The following is a 24,735-nucleotide window of genomic DNA, read 5'->3' on the forward strand; positions in this document are numbered from 1 at the left end:
TTTGTGGAAATATTTGCCTTAGCACCCGCCCTAGTAGTTAGTTAGTTATGGGTGTCAAGGCAATGAATTAAGGCCTACGCTGACCGGGATGGCCGCGGCATGGCACGGCAAAGGAGTCATTGTCTTACTCAAAATAGATAAATAACGCGTGTAAGGAGCTCAAACTAAACTAAAGAGTTGTTTAATTCATTCAATTTGAATTAAATTCAATAGGTAATAAATTACATAGGAGTTTTCAATTCATAAAAAGATTTTTGTATCAATAAAACAATTTTACTGTAGGTAAATTTTTTTATTAGAACACATTTATCAACTTAGGCGATATTATAATTATCATACATGAATAGAATTTATAACTAAATTCGAGTCGTGTAATCGAATTATCGGCATTCGGTATCATATAAAATCATAAAAAAAATATTTTCATTAATCAATTGATTTTAGTGCTTTAGAGTTTAGTCCAATGTTGTATTTCATATATGTAATTTATAATAAAAATATTTAGGAAAAATTTAACACAATCCATAAAAAGTATTCGGAACAATAATTGTTTGAATAAATTGTTTGTTTTGTTCCTAAACCATTGGACTGCAAAAATAAATGTATGCAAAAACAATAAAGGAATTACTTATAAAAATCATTTATTATGAATTAATACAATTTTATCCTACATAATATATTTAAATATGTTAAATACTCTTTTAATCTACGTTTTTGAACATTACTTTGGTTTATGGGACGGCTAACATATTAATTGTGTTTAAATGCAACAAAGCATAATTGAATCATCTTTAGGTAACTCATATAATAAATATTAAGAATAATACTTCATACACATTTCCGCACACTAGCATTCCTCATTTTAAGGCCTATTCAGCGGTATCCGCTGCCGCAGTCTGTTCGCTACCGTACTCAGATACTGTACGCGATAAGAGTCTCTATAATTTACTACGTGAGAGATTTAGTCGCGTGCCCATCCGGATACCGCTACCCACGGCGGTAGCGGATACCGCTGTAGTTTGAATAGGCCTTTACATAACACTTTCAGAAATACCTTTACCACAGCTACACAATAGATCAAAAAACATAAGATCTATCATGATTATGGTTGAAAAATATTATTAATGAATTTTATTGATTTGTATTCTATAATATCACGATTTATTCATCAGGTTATGTTACACATTCATATAACATAGAGTTAACCTGAGAATTTGAAAAAATATGTAGAAAAATAAGAAATAGATCAATAACATAATGATGCATAGTTAACATTGAGCTATTTTAAAGTGTAGAGATTCAAAGCATGAGAAAGTTTAGATTTTAGATGTATTTAGGTAAGTAGGTATCGCGAAGAGGCGATTTGTCTTTTATACTTTAATTATATATCAGTTGGACATCTTATAATTAAGGGTGGGGAGCCAATCAATATATTTTAAAGACTATATAAATTAAATACATTTACGACATACTCCACAGATAATGTAGTTATTAATTTATACTCTCTTTTAAAAATGTAATCGTAAACAACTTTATTTATAAATAAGATTTCATCTTTTATTTACATTACATACATTATCCATAGAGTAAAAAATATCACAAATGTTAAATACATAGACAATAGTCTTTACAGGCTTATTATCTATGGAGTACATTACAAATCTATATATTATCTATGGACTAAGTTTGTCTATCGACTGGAGGCAGTAGTGTTGCTGTCTGATATACTGATCGTTATATTCTGTGTCCACTCTGGTTCGACCGTTGTTGTATTTTTGTGTGTGTATTCTATAAATAAATAATTGTTTATTAATGCATACCTACAAAGATAATTGACGATATAATAAAGCCGAAGCTATATTTTGTACAATATAATATTTGGCATTTTTTATTATTAAGTAAACGAAGACGTGGAAAGTTCGAAAAAATTTTCTAATCACAAAATATTTGAAATTGCATAAGATTGTTTATATACTTTCTTGTGAGATTTGAACTTGCATAAATTTGTATTAAGACGATACACAAAAAAAAATCCACTGCTTGGCGGGCGGAGTCTAATAGCTCGCTATCGCGAACGCGGGTGTGCGCGAAGTCATTCTTGCAAACTCGCCGCGCTGCCGCTGGCCGACTCGGGACAAACATGTATGGAGTCGTCATACAGTTATAATATTGTCATACATTTATTTAATTGTTGATTTATTGGTTTTATTTTCTTGCTTATAAACAAATAATCTTCTTTTTAACAACTACTTAGACATTATTAATAATAATTATTATCATTTCGTAATGTTTACTTTATTACAAAATAATACAGGTTATAAATAATCTTTAAAATAACAAAAAATATTGTTACTCTGAAAAAATGAAATGGTACTCAATAACGCGGACTACTGAATTGATTTAGATAGAATTTGATGCTGACGTAGATATTACATCATGCCCAGAAATGAAAGGTACTATTTCTGAAAGAAGTTATAAACCCTAATTCTTCTCAGTCAAAGTCAAGAGTGGAAGATATCACTAATACAGTAAAACTGATGCGAAACTTTGGATGTTAATTTGTATATTTTTTTGTTAGTTGTTACTTAATCACGTCAAGACTACATTACCAATTTTGATAAAATATAGCTAATTGCCTGGATTTACACATAGGATACTTTTTATCCGAACTGAACACTTTTGTGGGATAAAACAGGATTCACGATATAACCTAATTCCAAGCGGGTAAAGCCGCGGTCGGAATGATATTTTTTTAAATAGAAAAATTGTTTTAAAAAAAAACACAAAATATATTGACGCATGTATTTATTTTTTGCACTCTATTATAATTGTAATTATTCATTACAAATAATCAAAATAAAATAGCCAGAACAAAGTTAGGCCCTGGTAGGGTAGGTAGGCAGGTACAGCAATGTGAGACGAACACTGGCTTATTTATACCAATAATAATGTATTATAAACATTAAATTAAGTTTACAACAAAAATACATAATATTAGCTAATGTGAAAACGAATCAACCAATCATCCCACAACAATGAAATGTGCACACAAATATTCACCCAAATCGGTTCATGTGATTAGGAGGAGTGACTGCAGCGCCATCTTCCGGGCCCAATTGTGTTTCCAGATCACCCAGGAACTCAATTTAATATACTTACACAAAATTATTCGAAATTAAAACTCACATTACTATGTAAATATGAATATAAACCTGTTTTAGTACTAAGCAATTTCCCGCACAGGTGTAGTAAGTATAAATGAAATAAATATCAACATCAAATTCTTTATACAACATACTTATCTACCACCTACTAAGAAATGTAATTCTTGAAATTTTTTCGTATTTTTTTTAAATATAATACTACTCCAATGAGCTCCTGTTCCATATCACGTCCGCCATACTTCCACTAAGTTCACCATGATTTTTTATTTCTTTGCACTTTGTTGCTTTTTGCTAAAAATGGAATCATGCGATAAAACCAGTAGAACGTTGATAACATACATTTTTGACTGAATAAAGGTACTTACGAAGGAGTGGGTTCACATTGTGAACAATCAGTGGGTTTATTTTCCTTCTGGATTCCGGATTTCTGAAAAGATTATCTATGCTATAAATGAAAAAAATCTTACACATTCGTTATGTACTTAAAACAGGGGTACATATCAAACATCGTCTATAATACAATTATCATCAAATTTAAAATAAAACCAACTTCTTCATTAATTTGTTCCAATTGTAAGCATTCTTTTTTCTCCAACCTTTATGTTTCTTCTTCTTATTTTCTTTATTGTCCCCATTTGTCTCATTTTGTCTTATCGTGTTGTCACCCTTTTTTACGATTGCGCGAGCGACACAAGTTCCCCGTGTGACGGCCGTAGCGGGAATGACTCGTGCAGCGATCGGGGTAGGAAGGTACAGGGCGGCTCTCGCTATATTGGCTGGTCGCGCGCTAATTTCAAGTATTTCTTGTTTATTTCAAAACCATCGCATATTTCAAAATTCTAAATCGGTAGACGTATAGGTTGTATATTTTATAGTTAATATTCAAAAAGTCGTAACTTTACGTTTGTTATTTTGAAGATGCCAGAGATTATAAAAAAATAACAATGAGAACTTTGTATTTTTTTTCTATCGAGAAAATATCATGGAATCATGTTTCTAAAACGGTAGAAGTATTGTGTTACTATTGAACTTTCTTGTCAAGAATTTTCATCACGACAACTTTAATAATATAAAAATTACGAAGGTTTGAAAAGGGCCGTAAATGTTAGAAAAATTAATTCATCACCTTAAAATGAATTATTCTTACCTTGCATATAATTCTTAAACCATTCATTAATTCCCAGGGAGTATTTTTTGATCCAATCAATTCTAAGATTTGCGGTGTCTACTATCTTTTGTAATGTTTGCGACATCGGCAATAGCTTCTCTTTGTGTTGTAGTGCGAATCTCTTCAACTAAACGAAATGAAATAGTATTATAATTTATAATATATTATGGCTAAAGGTATTCAAAGTAGAGACTTATTAATAATAAAGAAGTTTCCTTTTATAATTGTGGAAAAACAAAAGCGGATAGCTTTAAAAATTTTAAACGTTATTAAAAGGTGTACAAAAATATTTCGCTCCAACTTTTTACTTATTCAATATCTATAATATCTAAATGAAAACGAAAATAACAATATTAGTATAGTATTAATATAAAAAAAATATTTTTCGATTATCCACCCCCCCTCCCCCCGAATTATAAAACCAACTTTCAGCTACAAAAGGTTTAAAATTTTACCTTATCCAGTTCATCTGTATCCGTTATAAATCCAAAGGACAAATTCAAGATATATGGGAATGTAAACGAGTCCATATCAGTGAAAACTTGGTAGACTCTATCGAAGTTATTTATAAGAAAGTTCTGTGCTATTCTAATACTTTCTGGAGCGTCAGTATTCCATGCTAACAGCGCGTATTGCTTGGGAATGTCGGCTAAACTCTTTTCTAGTAAGCTGTAAAATTTTATATAATAATGTTTGATAAAATTAAATACGAGGCAAATTAGGCAAAATATAGGCTTATAAAACAAATAATTTTAGGGCATAATATTTAAGGTTAAGGTTATCGAGTTTTTTAAGGTATTCGTGAAAATGTATACCTACTTATTAATATATATAATAATAGTTATTAAATTATATTACAGTGCAGACAAATTACATTGTTGATTTATGGAAAATCACGTTTCATTGTTCGTCAAGGAAAACAGAAATTCATTAAAAAGTATTGTAAAGTTACTATACTCACAAGGTGATAAGCGATGCTTCTCTAGTACTGGGCAGGTTACTCATGATAAGGGTCTTAACGGTAGGATCGGTGGAATTTTGGAATATATTCCATAAGAAGTCAAACTCTTCTCGACCACCATATTTTAAGGCCATATTGTACACTAGTGAACGGAGGTAGCTAGGTATTCTGGAAGTGAAGTAATATTGTGACATAATGTATTTAAACACTGTAGGTAAAAAAATATATTCTATTGCAAAATAAAGGACAAAAGGACTTCGGGCTTGGAAAAATCTATTTTATTGACTCTAGTCACAAAATTTTTTAATTGATATAAAAAAATCAAACAACAGTACAATAAGAATTAAGGATCGTAACTTATTAATTTTATTTTCTGTATATAGTTTGACCGAAACAGCTGGTATGTGCGCGGCGAGGCAGGGGTTAGTACCGACCGTTCCGTTTCTTTTTTACTTATAACTCGTGCTCTTTCTTACCCGGCCCCCACCTCACCACACATACTTACACCGCCCTACAGCCAGTGCGGTCAAGCTACAGTAGTGATATTTTTAGAGAAAAAAAAAAGATTTTTTTAAATTAATAAATAATTAGGGATGTAACGATACATGATTTTGCCGATACGATACCGATACCGATATTTGTAGTAATGTATCGGCGATACCGATACCGATACCAATATCGATGGCTTGGTAGAAAAATAAATAGTGAATTATGAATAAAAAGTTACCAACATTTAACAGAGACAACTGTTAATCGTATTCTTTTAAATAAAAATGCCAAATCAAAAAACAACAAAACCATTTATTTTAGTATTATTATTTTACGAAGTCAGTTAAACTTTAAGTAATACACATACAATCAGTACGTAATAAAAGTTTACTATAATGGTAGAGTTTTTTCAGAAAACAAAGTGCGCACGCGCGGGCGGCCTCCCGCATCGTTCATTGGGCGCGGATTTTTGAATTATTTGATATCAAAAAAATTGGTTGTTTGTAAAGTAGGTTTACGATCGAGATGTTTACGTGATAACATAATGCAGTGGCAGCGCTCGAGATGAAACGGGAGATCGGTCCGTCTCTCTCTCGTTATACCTGCGATCGCGCTCGTGAGGTTTTGGTGTGACACAAGTTTATGAACATGTCACCCGACTAAAACGATTTTAAAAACGTTATCACGTTAAAAATTAAAAAAATTCAAAATTATATATTTCTTTCCTTTACATAGAACAAATTTGTGATTGGAACACTCCTAGTAAGCAAATAAAATGCTTGTGTCAGGAGGTTCCGCTCTTCCTTAACACTATTACAGAAACAGAAATAAAACAATATGAATGAATACAATGCAAAAACATAAAAGAAAAGAAAGAATTTAATAAAAAAATATCGGTATCGTTTGATTTATTATCGGCGATACCGATATATCGGCTTGCCGATATATCGGTATCGGTATCGGAATCGTTACATCCCTATAAATAATAATAAATAAATATTTCATAAATAAATAATATCTGATCCCATACTAAGCTTTCGCTTGTGTTATGGAAACCAGATGGCTGATAAACATACATTTTTAAATAAATACTTAAGTATATAGATAATTAAAACCCAGACACAGAGCAAACATCTATATTCATCCCACAAATATTTGCCCTGGGTGGGAATCGAACCCACAACCTATGGCTTGGAAGGCAGGGCCACTACCAACCAAACCAACCGGTCAGTCAATTATATTGTTAATTCAATACCTTCATAAAATAAAGCATTCACTCCATTTTAAGAGCTTTTAAAAAGTACTTACGTATTATTATTAACGTCTTCTTGCGCCATCCACTTGCGAAACTCTGCTTTAGCCCAGTGCAAACATCTAGGACCTTCCATCATACATTCCCACATTACTAGGTTCTCTATTAGAAGCGCTTCATTGTCATCTTCAGGCTTGGTTAGACCGTAATTCAGTTTTTCCAACTGTTTCGCTAATAAGAGCTTCATGTAGTCCTTAAAAAATAAAAAAAATATATAAAAACGTACATTAACATTTAGCAGTGAACAGAAAATGTTCTATGAGAAAAAGCTAAAACTAACCGACCACCAACTAAATGTACCTTTAAAGAGTTTATTGTTTGTCTTATTATTGTTTACTAGCTCTCCGCTCGCGGCTTCGCCCGCGTTTTAAAAGAAAAATCGGCATAGTTCCCGTTCCCGTGGGATTTCCGGGATAAAACCTATCCTATATGTTAATCCAAGTTACCCTCTATATGTGTGCTGTAATCGGTTCAGTACTATTTGCGGGAAAGAGTAACAAACGCACACACATCTTCACAAACTTTCGCATTTATAATATTAAGTAGGAATAAATAGGAAGGATAGGATAGGATTCTGCCATTAAGTTGTTTTATCTAAAAACATTAAATTTGAAGTTTGGTTATAGCTTAAAAAATACATGGAAAGGCTTTCAATGAACAATACTAGATCAAAATAAAAATGCTCACCTGGAAATACAAATACCCCGAAGTGGACTTAAGGGTCATTTTCAAGAATGACATATTTTCGATAAGCATTTCCCATACTATTTTCGAATCCTCCCCATTTATTACGCAGGTAGTTAAACCGAGTGCGTAACTATAGTCCAGGCGGTTAGTTTTAGCCAAGTTAAACGAATCGTCTATTAGCTGTGCTTTCGTTATAGGATCGTCTATGGCACCACTTTTGAGTGCCTGACTGAGAAGTTCCCAATTCTTTTGGTCGTAGTTTACCATGTAGTATCCTTAAATATGATAAAATAATACTAAAGTTAAAGTTTATTATCAAATATTCCTGGACATAACTCACAATACCACCTAGTGCCGAAGGGAGCAAAGTCTTATTGTACTTATCAACATCCAAATCATCCATCCATCCACTAGATATTGTTTGGCACAAATTATTATTTCTAGTAGTGAGGCATCTGGACCCTCTGGCACAATTATCGGGTTCACTAATCACTGCGCCATGGGGTCGTCATTATTATAATATTTTTAATTTATAAAATCAAAGTTTGGACAGATAAGATTCCTTCTAATTGCAAAAATATGATATTTCTTCGTTATCAGTTTATCACTAGGAAGGACGCAAAAGTATTAACAGTATTATAAACAAAATATTTTCATATTTATTAGCCTAGCAATAAGGCACAATATCGTTTAGCCAGGCACCTCATAAAATATTAAAAAAAAAAACATACCAATCGCTCCCACATTCACGTAAATAGCGTGATCACTTTTCAAATTAAGTTTTTCGGTGACACTTCGATCCTTCAACCATAGTTTAGGTGTTAACGACCATTGTTCATTCGGAATATCAGTGGTAGTGTAGCTTATGGGAATCTGCCATATTTGTTTCTGCATGTTTTTGTATGGAGTAGGGCTACTACAGTAGTATTGCTGTAAGGTAAAACACAATTTACGATAGATAATTGGAATTATATTCTCGATAGAAAAGTTCTGTAAGATAAAAACAAATGCATAAAGTATGCGACAGCAAATAGAGCATATAACTTAATAATTCTGCTTAATTAGTACAGTTGATTTTGTTTCAATGGATTCAAATATTCTTCGGGATCGCCTCTATTATATCTCTTTCTCGAATCCCGCCTCGTGATCGAATTTATTTCTATTATTTAAAATTTTATTATTAACTAAATTATTTTCAAATATTTATAAGCATTTTACAACGCTATCTTTATATTCCATAAATATTAAATCACACACCTGTTCAAAAACAACGTTTCCAGTAGCATAATCCCGTTTCACATTTACCACTGGGTAACCGGCCTGTCTTGTCCAGGAATTCATGAAGGACACTATGGACACATCCTTAAGAGAATCTGTGTTTCTAGTCGCTTGAGACATTGCCTTCCACAGGTCGTTCTCTTCGGCGTTGCGGTATTTCCTTTTAAAGTAAAGTTCATACATTTTTACGTAAGAAATTTATATAGCAAGATACATATGGAAGGGAGTAGGCAAGAAATTATGGGGTTGTAACAGGTAAATCTATAAAATTTTCAAATAAACTTTTACATACGACGTACGAATATTTAACCCCGAAAAGGTAACTATTGCATACATCATTGAATTTTAAAATACTTTATTAGACCAGTCATAACGACGTTATAACCCTATCCATTTATAATAATTTAAGACATCCCATCAAAACCCTCAACATTTCAGTTATGTTACTTACCAAGTATCCAAATATATAGCCAAGCCCTTCAAAAACAGTTCTTCAGAAATAGTATTATTAAGCATTCTTATAAGATTAGCTCCCTTTGTGTATGATATTTCGTCGAACTTCTGCGATATTTCCGATGCGTCGATAACTTTGCGCGACACTGGGGATGTGTTTTTTAAAGCATCGGAACGTAATAGTGACATTTTTTCGCGAGTTAACGTGACGAACATGTTCCATTCTGGTTCGATCTAAAATATAAATTCATTCTAAATAAGTATGAATATAACTACTCTAGATAAGTTCACTTTTGAAATATCGTTGAAATATCGCTTAAAATGTCCGAGCGGCGTTGTATAAATCATTCATTCAAATTAGCAAGGTGCTATTTTGTGGCAGCAATGTTTAAAGTTTGTTGTACACGCTCCTAAGAAAACTCTGCCTCATAGATGCGTTGGCCGAGTTTCGCTTCGGACAATGTTTGAGCGTTATTGTGAGTATTGTTTATTGTACGTCAGTGGGTATTTCTGATTAAATTGACTATTCAACACAAATATATTTCAAATCGAACAATCATTTAATTCGGGCGCTCAACCGACCAAACCAACTCTTCAGCTTTATAACATTAGTAATTAGTATAGATGAAAATAGTAATGAGTATAGAATAATGTGTTAAGTTTTTCTTACATGATTAACACCAATATACTCGACATAGGTCGCAAAGCCCTCATTAAGCCACAGATCGGTCCACCACTGCATAGTGACCAAGTTACCGAACCATTGGTGAGCCAACTCGTGGGCTACATCGATAGCCACACCACGCTTTTCACCCGGCACTCCCTCTACTTCGTCAAATAGGAGGGTAGTTTCTCTGTAAAATGTTAAGGTTGAATAAAAAAAAAGGTAAACATTGATCAACTGTAAAATCTTATGGATGTTGAATAAAATAAGAACGTCAAGGTAGTAATCGCAACGCAAACATAAAATGATATGGAACACCAAATATTATTTAAAGTTTTCACATAAGCAGTATTGTTTTCTGGTAATAAAAAATGCAAATAAAAACTTACCTGAATGTAACCAATCCCCAATTCTCCATTGCACCACTGGAAAAGTCAGGTATCGCGATCAAATCGATCTTATCCAGTGCATACGGTACTCCAAAAACATCTTCATAGAAGGCCAGCAATTTCGGCGTAATACTCAACGCATACTTAGCCTTCGATATAAAATCTGGTTGAGTCCATATTTTAATGATTTTCGTTACATTATCCTTTCCTGTATAATTTGTTTCCAGGTATTTAAAGTCGCAAATCACGTATGCAACTAAATAAGTCGACATGTCGACTGATCTTTCGAAATGTGTCCATTGCCAGTTTGGTTCATCTGGTCTGAAATAAAGCGATTTAATTAAGATAACGTTAAATTTTATCAGAGAATACATTGACCATATTCACATCCCTATATGAAGTATCTATACGAACCTGATATTGGGGTATAAGAATCACAGTTAAATTTATTGCAGTAGGTATATTAAAATTCATTTATAAAACAATGCCCATATCTGCAACTATCGAAGTTAACAATATCAAGGAATATTTATAGTCAAAGGAAATAAACGAACACGATACGTCATGATAAGCGGCACACGCCGTGTTTACGTTCATAGCAATCAGTTGCGGATATTAAATTAAAATAAGAATTCGAGTTTTGTAGACTTATTTTAAACTTTTTTTATTTAGAATGGTAAATCTTATATAGTATGATTCAAACTTAATAACGGCTCGGAACATTATACAATCCGATGCTCAGAAAACAATTTTAGGTATTAGCGAGACGTTATGGGACTTGCGCGCACCCGCACTTGCCACCTAACTTCCGAACCGCCATTAAGTTTGAATCGAACTATACCTATGAGTATGATCATTCAAAGTATGAAAATGTCACTTTTTAGTTTTGATGCTTTGGCTAGGCTACATATTTTTAGTTCTAATCACAGGTAAACTCACAAGGATTTGAGGTAACAAGCTGGAGATGTCTATTATTTAAGTAATATTTACTCACATTGGTTCTTCTGTAGATATTTTCATGTTGGATAGTACAGACATGTTCTGTGGATGTGCAATACTGATTTCAAATTTAGCTTTAAATGCAGGTTCGTCAAAGCAAGGGAATGCAGCTCTGGCTGAGGTCGGTTCAAATTGAGTAACAGCCATTTCTCTGTAAAGAAAAAATTTAAATTAAGTAACTTTAATATATTTTATCTTCAATTAAATGTCACTAGTTATCAAAAAAAATAATTTACCGTATCTCATTATTGGAATTTTTATAGGTGCTTTTATAAAACCCAGTCAATGAATCACTTATATTTCCTTTGAATGACAGCTTTAGGGTGTAGTCTATGTTCGGCACAAGAGAAGAAGCTAACTTTAAAATGAGCCTATCACCGGAGTTTTCAGTTATTGATGTTATTTGTATATTTCTTACGTTGCTATGAATTACTTGAGTATTTACAGGAGATATTGTAGAAGGCTCTAGTTCTAAAGTGCTGTTTAGTGGAAATTCTGTGACGTCATCACTTGTCACATTTTGTGGTGTAGATTCTGTTGTGCTTTCATTAACTTCTCGTTTCACTTTACTTGACGGTATTGTTTGTACATTCTCATATATTTGTTCAGTCAATGTTGCATTCTTGTCAATTATAAGGCCCTTTGAGTGCAAGATAATTTCTTTGACTTTCTCATTGGCTTTTATTGTTATGTAGACGTCCCCAGTGAAATTAGATTTTTCTAAATCAGCCTTTATCTTCAATCTATAAAAGCTGGGCTGTACTGATTTGGGAAGTCTCAAGTCGGCTGCCACGGCATTGCTTTGACCAAAAGGTTCTGTTTCATCCCAGAAATCTCCTGAATTTTGTGAAATCTGTAATTAAATATATAATTTTGAAATTATTTTGTTACCCTGATAAGCTGAAACATATTATAATGTTATATTGTTTGATTATGTATGCAAGGTGTTTGGTTGTTTTAGCAATGGAATTTTCCCTATAAAAAAGAAATAGCATTAAACAATAAATGCCAGAAATTTTCCTCAATACTATTATTTAAATGATGACAGGCATACATATTAAAATTGTAAACCTTATTTCATTACAGCATGGAAAAGTATTAAAATAGCATAAACAAACAATTTGTATTATTAGGCTTTAAACAGGAATTTTAATATTTATTAATTATTTCTCTATTGTAGTTAAAAAAATTAAATTATATCTATGCATGTAAATGTAATGTAATGAAAGGAGTACCATATTAATTAATTTTAAAAGTTTGGCAATTTAAATTATAACTAAAAAATACTTTTTGTACTCTTTTATTAATTTTAAAATTACTCACAGTTTTAGCATAACAACCCATCACCAAAATTAAACTTATAATAAATACAATATTTGGCCACATCTTGTTATTATTAGGCAGTATCACAGTTAAGTAAATTATATTTATATAATTTTTTTTTTATTATTTTTACTTATGATAAAAGTTTTAAAGTAAAGTCATAAGTAAAATAAATATAATAGGGGAGTGTTATCTCTTTATACGGTAGATCATATTTAAATGCAATAAAAAGAGTTCTTAATTAGGAATAAAATATTCTATAAATTATTATTTAATTAAGTTTTGAATTTACTGGGTCATTGTTCTCAATGTATTATTATTAAATAAAAGAAACTCTGTCACCAAAACGATAACAAATCCAATACTGAATTTTGAATGACAGTTGGTAATATTGGTTGCACGATTGGTCGAAACATCAAACATGACGTATGTGAATTTGACATATCAAACTTTTTTATCTTCATGTCAAAGGCCATTTCAACGTGATTTTGTATTGCTAAATATATACGTAATAGCTACGACTATAATATCAGTATGTTATCATTTAGTTCATTGATAAGTTTATAGCGTTTACTATTCAGCAGAAAATTGTAAATCTATACTAATATTATAAAGCTGAAGAGTTTGTTTGTTTGTTTGAATGCGCTAATCTCAAGAACTACTGGTCCAATTTGAAAAATTATTTCGGTGCTAGATAGCCCATTTATCGAGGAAGGCTATATCTCTAAATTATCACGCTAAGGCCAACAGGAGCGGAGCAATCCGGGTGAAACCGCGGAGCACAGCTAGTGTTTAAATGCGCATGAGCATTAAATTTATATGAAATTTATAGATGGGATTTGTTTGACAAATGAAATACATTCTTATCAATTTAAAATATTTCCCATGCAGCTTTTTTATACCCAATGCCGCAGGGTAGAGTCGAAAGTTCTAATGGCGCTCTGGGAATGCATATCATTTTCATAAAATATTATTTATCATATATTTGTAAGCCTTTACTTCTAGTAATTAGTGAAAGAAATGAAATGAAACTCATGACTTTTCTGCAATGTATCTACAAATAAGATCAAGATCTATTTGATAGGTATAGTATTAGATAGGTATCTATTGCGTGATGCATCTGATGCTAGAGCCTTCGCACCCTTTAGTCTATACCAGAACCGGCATGGGATAGATATTATAATATTTAACTAAAAATAAGTTGTACTTTCAGCTGTTAGATGTCGTAGAAATATTTTTTTTACACTGTTGAAGTAACCCGCTATCGGAAATTGAAGTATGATAACTGTTTGTGTTTTTTTTACCTTAAAATAAGTGATGTAGTATACTATAATTCCGACAAGTGCAGCTACCAATACTGCACATATTACAAAACTGATGCATATGCACTTCGAAATAAATATGCCGCCTTTTCGTCCATAATGAATATTTGGATCACCATGGGTTTCGTATGCCAGGAATTGTTGGCGGCTGTGGGATAACGACATGTTATCAATATCAAATCATTCTGAAACAGAAATAAATTAAATTTAAAATAATGCAACGCTTTAACAGACGAACGGCAAGTTGCGAACGGCAGTCGGCAGAGGCTACTTCAGCCGTCGCCACATGTCGACGTCAGTCGTCGACGCGTCGGCGGCAGCAGTCAAATGTCGACGGCTGCCGTCGACAGGCAAAAACTGATACCGTCAAACGCTTGCAGTTTGCCGTCAGCACAAACTGCAAGCGTTCGTTTTATGATAATTGAATTCGATTCGATTTCTTTTATGTTTTTTAAAAAATAAATGTGCGAAGGTAGGTTTAAAAAAAAAATTGACGTCAAATGATGATGTATTTGTGTTCATGGTACGAGACCTAAGACTTCTAAAAAAAAAAAAACAAATCTCTGCCGTTTGTGTAATAGACCGTGTACAATGTACCTACACACCAGAAAAATATGCTTGTCCGATTTACAATCCGCTCCTTGACGAATCTTATGTGGGTTGTGATAAAAGTTATAACGTACAATTTATGTTGAAGGCATACATTATTTGCCTAAGTAATGCAGTCCGTAACAAAATGTCTTCTCATGTTGGGATGATTTTAAGTATTATTGTTTGAGATCAAAATAAATCACAGTTTGCTTTGTTTGCACTTTTGTATTTGTATTAATACCAGTTGTTGATAACGATAACACATTGAGGTTATTGACTGTTGCATGCTATGCTATCCATACTACCTAATGTAAATGCAAAAATTTGTGCGTTTGTCCGTTGCGCTTTCACGGCTAAGCCACATTACAAGTTTAGATGAAATTTCAAATGAAAATAGTTTAAGAGTCGGTGAAGGAGCTACTTTTTATATTAAAACAAGTTTCAAACATTGAGTCAGTACCTACTTGTGTAATTTCTATCCGCGCCCGCGGGTGAAACCGCAGAATAAAGCTAAGCCGATGTGATAATACATTTTATATTGCCGTCAAAAATATCAGATAGTAAGTACTTACTACACAAATGTATGTAAGATGTATTATCTATTGTGTAACCGTTCGATAATTAAAACAAAAACTGGAAATAATTATGGCATGATGTCATGTCATTATTATAAATTAGCAAACATTTGTAATAGTTATTTTAATATAGTAATTAAATTAGTGCGCAATAAGTTAGATAAAAATTCTGCGAAATTCAGAGATAATGAAGGAGCGTAGATAGTCATGTAGAACATTATCAAATATAATAAACTATCCCGTTAATTTATGTATAAACGATGATTATAAATTATAATGATTCATTTTTAATTAGTGTTACCTACCGTTGATTAGCGATAAACTTTAGTTGCGTTCGTAGTAGGTACCTATGCCATATTTATTTTAATATGCTATAAATTTTTTATAATATTTCGAATGTACTAATTGATAATAAGTTGTATAAGAAATAATCCAAGTACAATTCACAGGAGATAGTTGATGGTCTGAATAATTAGGCTACTGATAAGGTTGTTAGTACAGTTAAGGTGTTGAGTGGTAGTTGATATTGCGAACAATGTAAATAGGTTTAAGCAATAAACAAACAATCGTTTCATAAGAATAGAATATTAATGCTTCGTTTTGGTATATTTTTTCAGGAGGACTTCTGCAGTTTAACTGGGCTTAATAATCTTTCAATTGTTTTCTGAACTTCGCTTGCAGTTCGCGTAGGTACCTACTGATAACATAATTTCTTATATCACGTCAAAGTTATGAAATGTTTCTGTCCTATATATAGGTATATTATCTAGGCATATTATAGGTATATTATAGGCAACCTAAAATCGTTGGTGCTTATACGATTTAAGATTGTTTTTAAAAAGAATCGAATCCAGGTTCTCTGGCACAGACAATAAAGTGTATTATATATTATATCCTTTATGGCATTGTGATGGAAACAAAAATGCACTTGTTTTACTTTTGCCCGCGGCTGGTGGGATCGTCGACAATAGAATGCTCTTTGCAAATGATGCGTGTTTTGTGAAAGGGCTGGATATGATATTCGCATTTGTGTTGCCTGGGTTATTGAAGTATTCGAAATAAACTTTGATTTTTAATAGTTGATGTTCTGTTTAGAAGTATCAGAAGATTGTTATGTTTTTGAAACATTGTAGCTCCATTGAATCCGAGGTGTTTGCAAAATATAAACAGCTGTTTTGTTATGGTTAGAAGCCGAATTTTGTCTCCATAATAATGTAAACATTGCACCGCTACCGCCAAGGAAAATGGAAAATGTTTACAGGAAGTTTTTATATAAAAAAATATCGAACAAGAATACATCGGTTAATTAAGAATTAAGATACCTACATACCTGTGATTCAGTGCATGTTCAATAAAGTTAGTGAATAAATTATAATTAAAATATTATATTAATACCTACACCACAAAACAAAAGTACGGTCTACCTACGAACAGCGAACTACCCTCATTGCCGCAATACCATATGCACTGGTAAGAGAACTGCTATGAATTTCAATGGTTTGTTATCCGAGTTGATGATTTTCGATGTTTATAAATCTTACAGTTCTTACAGGTGCATGGACGTGGCTAATCCGTGAAAACAATGTTTTGTAATTTCAGAATAATTCTTGTTTTAACTCAACAGGCATGACAAATCGTCAATTATATCACCGCGAGTTACTTTGAAATATCCTTGAAAAATATGACGATACGCCCACAAAACGCGGAAGGTGTGCTATTAGGTATATAACATAATTACCGTAATCGAGTATCCAAATACCAATGTTATTTGCACAAGATAAACTGTCACTGTAAGCACTGCACTGTATTATTAAATAGAAAAAAAAAAGTAAATTATTGTACGAATGTGTCAAGAGTTGCGCGCGCAATACCGATCTATGGCGATATGCATGCTCTCGGAGACGTACTTTACCTGATACTGGCCAATTAACCGCGACCCGTGTTTTTTGTAATACGAACTCTAAGCACCTGGGTATAAAGTTTTCAATTTCCTTACAGTAGCTCAAATTACACTGTTCATGAAGTAATGCATGACGTTTGCGAGCGCGTGTTTAATTTGATTTTAACGGCAACTTGCGTTTATTAATTTTTAATTAGTATGTTGGTCATAACTTTTTTGTGTTTTCTTGCAGGCATGTTTCAGGTAGCCGAATATTCATGAAGCTCTGCAGCTGGTGTAATTGTGGATAAAATAAATTAACAAACAATGTAAAGATGACGAAGGTTCTGTCAACATGAAGACAAGTTAAGGTACATATACCTACACATATTTTGTTTTGTAGACGCGTACTATATTAAAAACAACAACGTTTAATTACATATTACATGACGTCATAGATTACAGGTAGGTAAATATAACACATATTTTTTAAATGGCACCAATTTTATAATACGTCTGTTGTTAGGAAAACATCTGATAATAATTATTTATAAATATTATAGTTGGTGTTGTTTTTAACCATTAAAAAACTACTGACAATTTCTTGCATGGAATTGAAATGGCATATAATCTAGATAAGCACAAATTCCAATAGAAAATAGAATGTGGAGGACAGAAATCAAACTAGTCGAGAACGACAGCGACCGCGACGGCCGCGGCCGTGTTGAAAGCTAACTTAATAATATTGGGCAGTGCAATACAATTTATATTAATTATGTTTCTCATTTCCATAATACTCGGGTACCACCAGAAGGACGGTACCCGGACCTTTGGAAGGCTTACGTGGGGACACGGATCCAACACGCAGAGGCCCTTTCGAGACTTTTAATGTGTTGTGGGACACCAGCCGCAGCCTGCCCATGATTGCACTATAGAGATACAGCCCTAGGCAGTCCGCGGCCGATGTAGGACTATTGCAGGGTATGGAAATTTAATAATTGGGCTATGGATTGGGATGCTAAATGGACTGGTACTGGGGACTATGGGAAACTATGGCACCTGCCTTTCTACTAAAAGAAAGTAAAAATATGTTGGCAGGTGGTGACTCGCCCTCTCACTGTATGGGCCCCCGAAATAAGTCGCTGCAATAGTGCGACAAGGGGGCAACATATTGTGAGCAGCTAAGGGTGGAGAGGCGTCCCTGGACTTTAAACTACGATCACGCGCTCCCTGAGGGTCCAGCATCACGTGCCCACTCGCCACTTACGATTCGCATCCACCCTTCGAGCTAAAAGCTCTCGCGACTCCACTCTGGCCGGCCGGTTAAGGCAAGCCAGAGGTGGGGGTCCTGTCCTCGTCAGGCTTCACTCCGACCGGCCGGTGAAGGCAAGCCGGAGATGAAGACAGGGGCCTCCTCCGGGAGCACTCGGTTCCCGCGGGGTCGCTACTCCCCGACACCACGCCACAAGGTGTCCTGCGGGTTGACTGACTGCACGGGTGGAATATCTATTGTCACGTAAACAATAGATATTCCAACCGTGGGCGATGGGGTCGTCACATCCCTACGCCCATATTAATTATATTATTAATAATGTATCCCAAGAATATGTTTCAACAAAGCTGTGTTTTAGGAATAATATTTTCTATTAGAATCGGTGACTACTTAGTTTACAAATACTAGCGGCTAAGCGGCACCATATAGATACAATAAATAAAGCGTTTAAGGACACTTGAGAAACGAACTTGTATATGACTAACGAACAACAACGAAGAAAGAATAGCAACTGATAATTAAACTGTTTAAGAGCGGGGGCACACGATGCGTTGCGGCGGCGGTGCGGCGCCGGAGCGGTGTCGCTGCGTCGTCTTACATAGAAATATCTGTGGCATGTCACACGATGCGTTCCGGCGCCGCACCGGACTTGTAACCACCAAGACGAGGCGGGGAGGGGTGAATGCGGTGCGACGTCGGAGCGGCACCGCTCAGTTGTTTTGCGTCACAAGGAAGGACACACTGTGCAACGCTGCTACGACGCCGCTGCGACATAAAAACGTTACGGCGCCGCACCGCTCGTGTGCCCACTGACACGGTGAAATCTTTGCGGTGCGGCGCCGCAACGCACCGTGTGCCCGCGCCCTAACATAGTAATTACAAAAAAAAAAACTCACATACCTAGTTACTTAGTACTTAGTTACATATAAAAAAATGCATAAATTTAAATACAAAATTTTATAATGTTCTTTTTCAAACCCTTTTTGTCAAATGTATGCGAAATATGTTCGTTAAATTTAGGAAAATAAAAAACCAATGAAGTTTTCCAGAGAGCATACTAACCATATTATACACTGAAAATATAGCACGTGATAAGATTCGCAAACTGAATTAATTAGCCACGCGATACACAGCCAAAACTGTAATGCAATGACAATGCTTGTAGAATTTAAAGCAGCCGAAATTGGGTGCAAGGAGACTATGCAGTTCCTTGTCCTTGTCGTGTAATTCTTGGCCCAATTCGTAGGATATGTGTATTGGGAATTAACACTGATTGCCGTCAAATTCAACCTGTCTACTGCGTCGGAGGGTGTAGGTATATAAGTAGATTCGGCCAACACTAGCATACTTATAATTAAAAAATTTTGTCATCGTTTTTTGCTGTCCTCGAGGGACCAGTGTGTTATGTATCGTATTATTTTAGGAAGTTTGCTGTGCACAAGAAATGATAAATATGTAGCTGCTATTGTTAATTTATAAATATAAATCATTTCTGAATACAACATGCACGTTATTAAAATATTATTATGATAAATAGTAATAATATTGCACCGAATAAATCTCGGAAAACGGATTGGATTTCAAATTGTAATTTTCTGCAAAAGTTATTACAACAATGTTTAGATACGATATTAATTCGCTGGTAGTGGTTGTTTGAAATATTATAGTATTTATAAACTTTAGAAGTGATGTCGAAGTTGTGGTTCCCCTTCCCAATAAGCACAAGGAAAGCTCAGACTGTCAGCGCTTATGCCACACTTGTGAAGTTGTACGTTTCATAAATGCTTTTAGTAACTATTTATTTATCATTTGTACGGACTTTGTTGATTGTGTTTTTATGCGTGTGTGTCGAATTATATAAAATTATATTTTTTACGAAGATTCCACTAATAAAATCACAAATTAATTATCTAACATTGTTAACTGTTGTGTTAAGTGTAATTTTTCACCCTGCATGATTTGCGATCAAATTTAGTTTTTCACATCTTAGCCCTGAAATAAAATGTAAAATGATTCAAAATATTATTTAGGAGAATTCAGTCATCAGCAATTTTATAAAAAAAAATTTATTGAACTTTTATAATATTTTTATACTTAGATGTATATGGATTTATTCTATTAGGTACAAATTCATTCGCTTGGAATCAAATGGTTTCCAATTATAAACCAGTTTTATAAGTACTTTTGTTCAATATTGTGCGTTTTTCTAATAAGGAAAGTACCTTCCGCTAACTAAGCGCTTATTATAAAGTTCGCAGCGAGTTAAAAATTTCTCTCGAACATTTCAGTAAAAATTACAGAAATTTTCAGCTTTACCCAGATTGTTTGGAACAAATTCGATGAGAACAAAAAATATTTTTATTGAGTAAGAACATGTACTTACCTAGTTATTTATAATAAGAGGTTTTTAATTTAATGACTTATCAGTATATTTTATCTAAGACAACTCTAAGATAAAGATACCAGTTATCTCTAATAAATAACACCATAATTTAAATTTTCATGGTCATAACAAAAACAACATAGACCGTACATAATTATAATATCCTCTGAGTGCAAGAACTTTTAGTGGTGTTTTGATTTCTCTTTAGGATTGACATTTCAAAAACAATGATTAATTATATATTAATTATTACTTTCGTAGGTATACGAAGTTAAGATTTACAAATTCATTCTTTAAAATAAAACATGGAAAAAAATGAGAGCATAAGAAGCGATAAGATGAAGAACAAATAAAATCAGTACATAATGACTAATGAAATATGTTTTAGAATGATATGGGATCCTAGATCTAAAAAAAATAAGTAACTTGCAACTGAAACGTTACTTAATTTTAATACCTTTTAGCTACTTAATTATAATATGCAGGTCGCAGTGACCATCATCTTCTTTTCCTGCATACAGAAGTTTCATACATAATTGTAAGAACCATGTTTGTTAATCAAATTTATGGAACCGCTAATTACCAGTACGATGCGCTAGTCAGAATGACGCAACAAATCGAATTGTTTTCACAAGTACTAACGGAATGATCAATGCAAAAAATAAATAAAACAATAACAATACCCGCATTAAATAACAACATAAATTTATATAACACTATGAATATTATAAGTAAAGAGCGATTACAATAGGAGGAAAGAGTTGGAGGAAGTAAATGTTTTGACCTGAAGGCTGCAATATTCAAACAGTTCTAAACGTAAATAAAATTTGGTTGAAACTTCCTAGTACCTGCAACCCCCATTAAACCCAATTAGTGGCTAATTAATAAAATATACACACGCCCATCCCATTTCATTCGTCAAATAAAACATACATAAAAATATCTCACGACTTAAGAAATTAAGTACCAACCTAGTTTTTAAATAAACATTACCGCTGTCAGTTTAAGGTTTTTGATTGTGACAGTTCTACCAGACAGTAGGTATTTTGCACGAAATTAAAAAAAAAACAATCCATTTTTCAAATTTATGGAATATATTCTGTAATGATTCCAAATTTGAACTAACCATACGCACAGTTATATAGGTATTAGTATAACAAATGAGTATTGCATAGTCACGTGAACCTGACGTTATCTTGGATTGTATTAACAGCGGATGACATAACCTCCTTAATTCATGAGAGGAAAATATATAACCATAGGATAATAATATGTTAGGTTATAATAATTATTATGTGTGCAACTTGTGTCTTCATAATGCTTTCTCACGTCATCTTCATTATGCCCTTGAAATTGTTCACACCTTCAATAGAAAATTATTTTTCCGTATTTTTTGTGATATGAAAATAACTGTAAGTAAATATATTTAACTATTCTGATTTAAATTAATAATAATAAGAATTAAATAACGTTGGTTAGTAATTACTTATGTCACTTGGCGCAGTGCGTAGGTTCAATCCACACGAACTGATAATATTGTGTTGTGTGACGAAAACAGGATGTTTTGTAGCATCTAGGTGTTGAATGATCTTATAGGTGTGATATGGTAATTGGTATGTGTATAGTAAATATATTATTGTACTAGCGGTCCGCCCCGGCTTCGCCCGTGGTACATATTTCGCAATAAAAGGTAGCCTATGTTCTTTCTCAGGGTCTAAAGATTGTCTGTGCCAAATTTCATCAAAATCGGTCCAGTAGTTTATGCGTGAAAACCATACATACATACATACATACAAACCTTTCCTGTTTATAATATTAAGTATAGATTACTATACCTACATACACAAACTTGCGTGCCTTTTCTGCCGAAGTCTATGCAATGTGTCAGAAATAAAAACAAATACCTACTCTAACTCCAAGTGATCTCAGTGTGTATGTGTATCTGTATATTATGGATGTTCTAGTGTATAAGTTTTTTTAAGCCAGAGCAATCAAAGGAACAGGTGGCAATCGTACCAACCTTACCAACATTCATTCATGACAAATAATAATTTGCCAAACCCGTCTGTTCCTATGTTTAACGTAAAAAACCGGCGAAAACATCTTCTATTTAGAGTTTAGACAAGTTGAACTTGATGAAGCAGGCTGAATTTGTATGAAGATTGAAATAAATTAAATAATCATCTATTCAGGCATAACAACAACGATTTTAATTCGAGAACGCACACTAATTAAGTGGGTATTTGACTGAAATAAAATCAGATCGTCGACTAGACTCTTTTACGTGACATTATAATTTTATTTATCGTTAAGATAGAAAACGATGGTGACAAGGTCTGCAGTTCTTCCCCTATCTAGTTCAAGCTGTGATATTTCTCACAAGATCCGAAATTGGAAACTTGTACACCTTCCTGATGTATTCTTCTAGACATGGACAATCCATCCGGTCTGTTTTCCTATTGCATTAATTATCTGGATTGAATACAAATCTAAAGCACAAGATAAACATTAAACACGTCTGTTAACTAAATGTATTGAAATAATGTGAAATTTTAGTTTGTACAATTTAATAGGTGGTTGGTTCGGTTACGGCAAATTTTCAACCTTTCAAGTATGTAATTACCTAAAACCATTAATTTTAACAATACTTATGCATAAAATATAATCTGTACAATGTCATCGCAAAGTCGATATAACCAGATACAAACATTTTAGCTGAATAGTTGAATAATAGCTGAATTAAAGAAAGAATAGTCAAAAGTTCAATTTCCGAGAAACACACATTACCTAAGTGTCGAATGGGAATTTACATTTTGGAAATCGTCTCAAAATATCTATCCGCATCAGAACTACTAGGCACCTATAGCAAAAGAAAACACATCATTATGAACCCGTGTTGAAATTTTTATAAAATTATGCTAATAGAGCGTAACAAATTGTGTCGAAATGTACAATTATTGATCAGCAAACGGTTTCCGAGGCCAGACGCGCAATTTCCAACCTTAACGAGTCACGGAATTGATATTGATAAGAGATGAAATTACTTTGTCTGGCTTATAAAGTTAGCGGAGGTTTAACAAAATCACATAATTAGGAGACTTTGTAGGTACGTTAATTCTATCAATAACTGTAAAACTAAAACAATGTCTCGAGATATTTTATTACTCCATAATGCAGCTTTCTTATTGTAAAAATAATTATAAGAATGGAATTATATCAAACCAGCCTACCAAAAATCTAAAATTTTCTTCTGTATTTTTTCAGTTAGAAATCGGATATTATTTGACGTGCGTGGTTCAAGTCAATCCCAAACATTCCTAATCATGGAAAACAATGACAGCTATAAGCGCGTGGGGAATCGGATCTCGACCATCATCGTGCGAAATGGAAGGAATAACAGATCTTTGCCCAACATCTATTCACAATACGATTGTAATAACATACCATAACATACTAACAAACAATGATATTATATATAGAAACAAGACAAACTACAAACAACATACTACTCGACCAAGCCAACTAGACCCTTTTCAACTGTGACGTCACCCGCCCATGTCTCGGGTACAGGTAGCAAAAAAAAAAATATTAATAATATCACTGTTCGCTCTCCGCTATGAATAGTCTTATTTTTCCCCATTTCGAGGGCTGTCTATGAATAACAACACAGTAAAAACTTAAACAAATAACAACGAAAAACTTAACAGTCAACAACAAGCTTTAACGATTAATAATAAAAAGTACAGAAATAACTAGCGATGCGAAACGTACGAATGCGTCGATGCTGCGAACCGTACTAAGGCGAACGCGGTACCTGAGGCGGTA

General features: G+C 33.4%; 1 protein-coding gene and 1 long non-coding RNA gene across 3 annotated transcripts; both read right to left on the minus strand.

The window, feature by feature from the left end:
• Window positions 1–630: 630 nt before the first annotated feature.
• On the minus strand, window positions 631–17,236 carry LOC149905252 (aminopeptidase N-like). Of its 2 annotated transcripts, XM_090106164.1 has the most exons (15): window positions 17,114–17,236; window positions 14,192–14,394; window positions 11,801–12,417; window positions 11,560–11,715; window positions 10,566–10,886; window positions 10,183–10,366; window positions 9,511–9,746; window positions 9,039–9,219; window positions 8,513–8,711; window positions 7,782–8,056; window positions 7,091–7,287; window positions 5,294–5,461; window positions 4,788–5,001; window positions 4,312–4,459; window positions 631–1,788 (listed from the first exon to the last, which is right to left on the minus strand). In XM_090106164.1, the coding sequence occupies exons 2-15, from the start codon at window positions 14,372–14,374 to the stop codon at window positions 1,691–1,693; spliced, it is 3,177 nt and encodes a 1,058-aa protein (XP_089962290.1). In that variant the 5' UTR covers window positions 14,375–14,394; window positions 17,114–17,236; the 3' UTR covers window positions 631–1,690. The 2 variants fall into 2 exon arrangements, with proteins under 2 accessions (XP_089962290.1, XP_089962291.1); XM_090106165.1 differs by lacking the exons at window positions 14,192–14,394; window positions 17,114–17,236 and adding an exon at window positions 12,888–13,147.
• On the minus strand, window positions 2,751–4,278 carry LOC149905253 (uncharacterized). The gene is made up of 3 exons (XR_016457135.1): window positions 3,715–4,278; window positions 3,530–3,591; window positions 2,751–3,455 (listed from the first exon to the last, which is right to left on the minus strand). It is a non-coding gene; the product is annotated as an uncharacterized LOC149905253 (long non-coding RNA).
• Window positions 17,237–24,735: the final 7,499 nt, after the last annotated feature.

Source organism: Colias eurytheme, chromosome 10 (assembly GCF_061535395.1).
Source record: "Colias eurytheme isolate Ceu_HAF_F1 chromosome 10, ilColEury1 Martin Lab GWU primary, whole genome shotgun sequence".
In the NCBI taxonomy this organism is placed as follows: domain Eukaryota; kingdom Metazoa; phylum Arthropoda; class Insecta; order Lepidoptera; family Pieridae; genus Colias; species Colias eurytheme.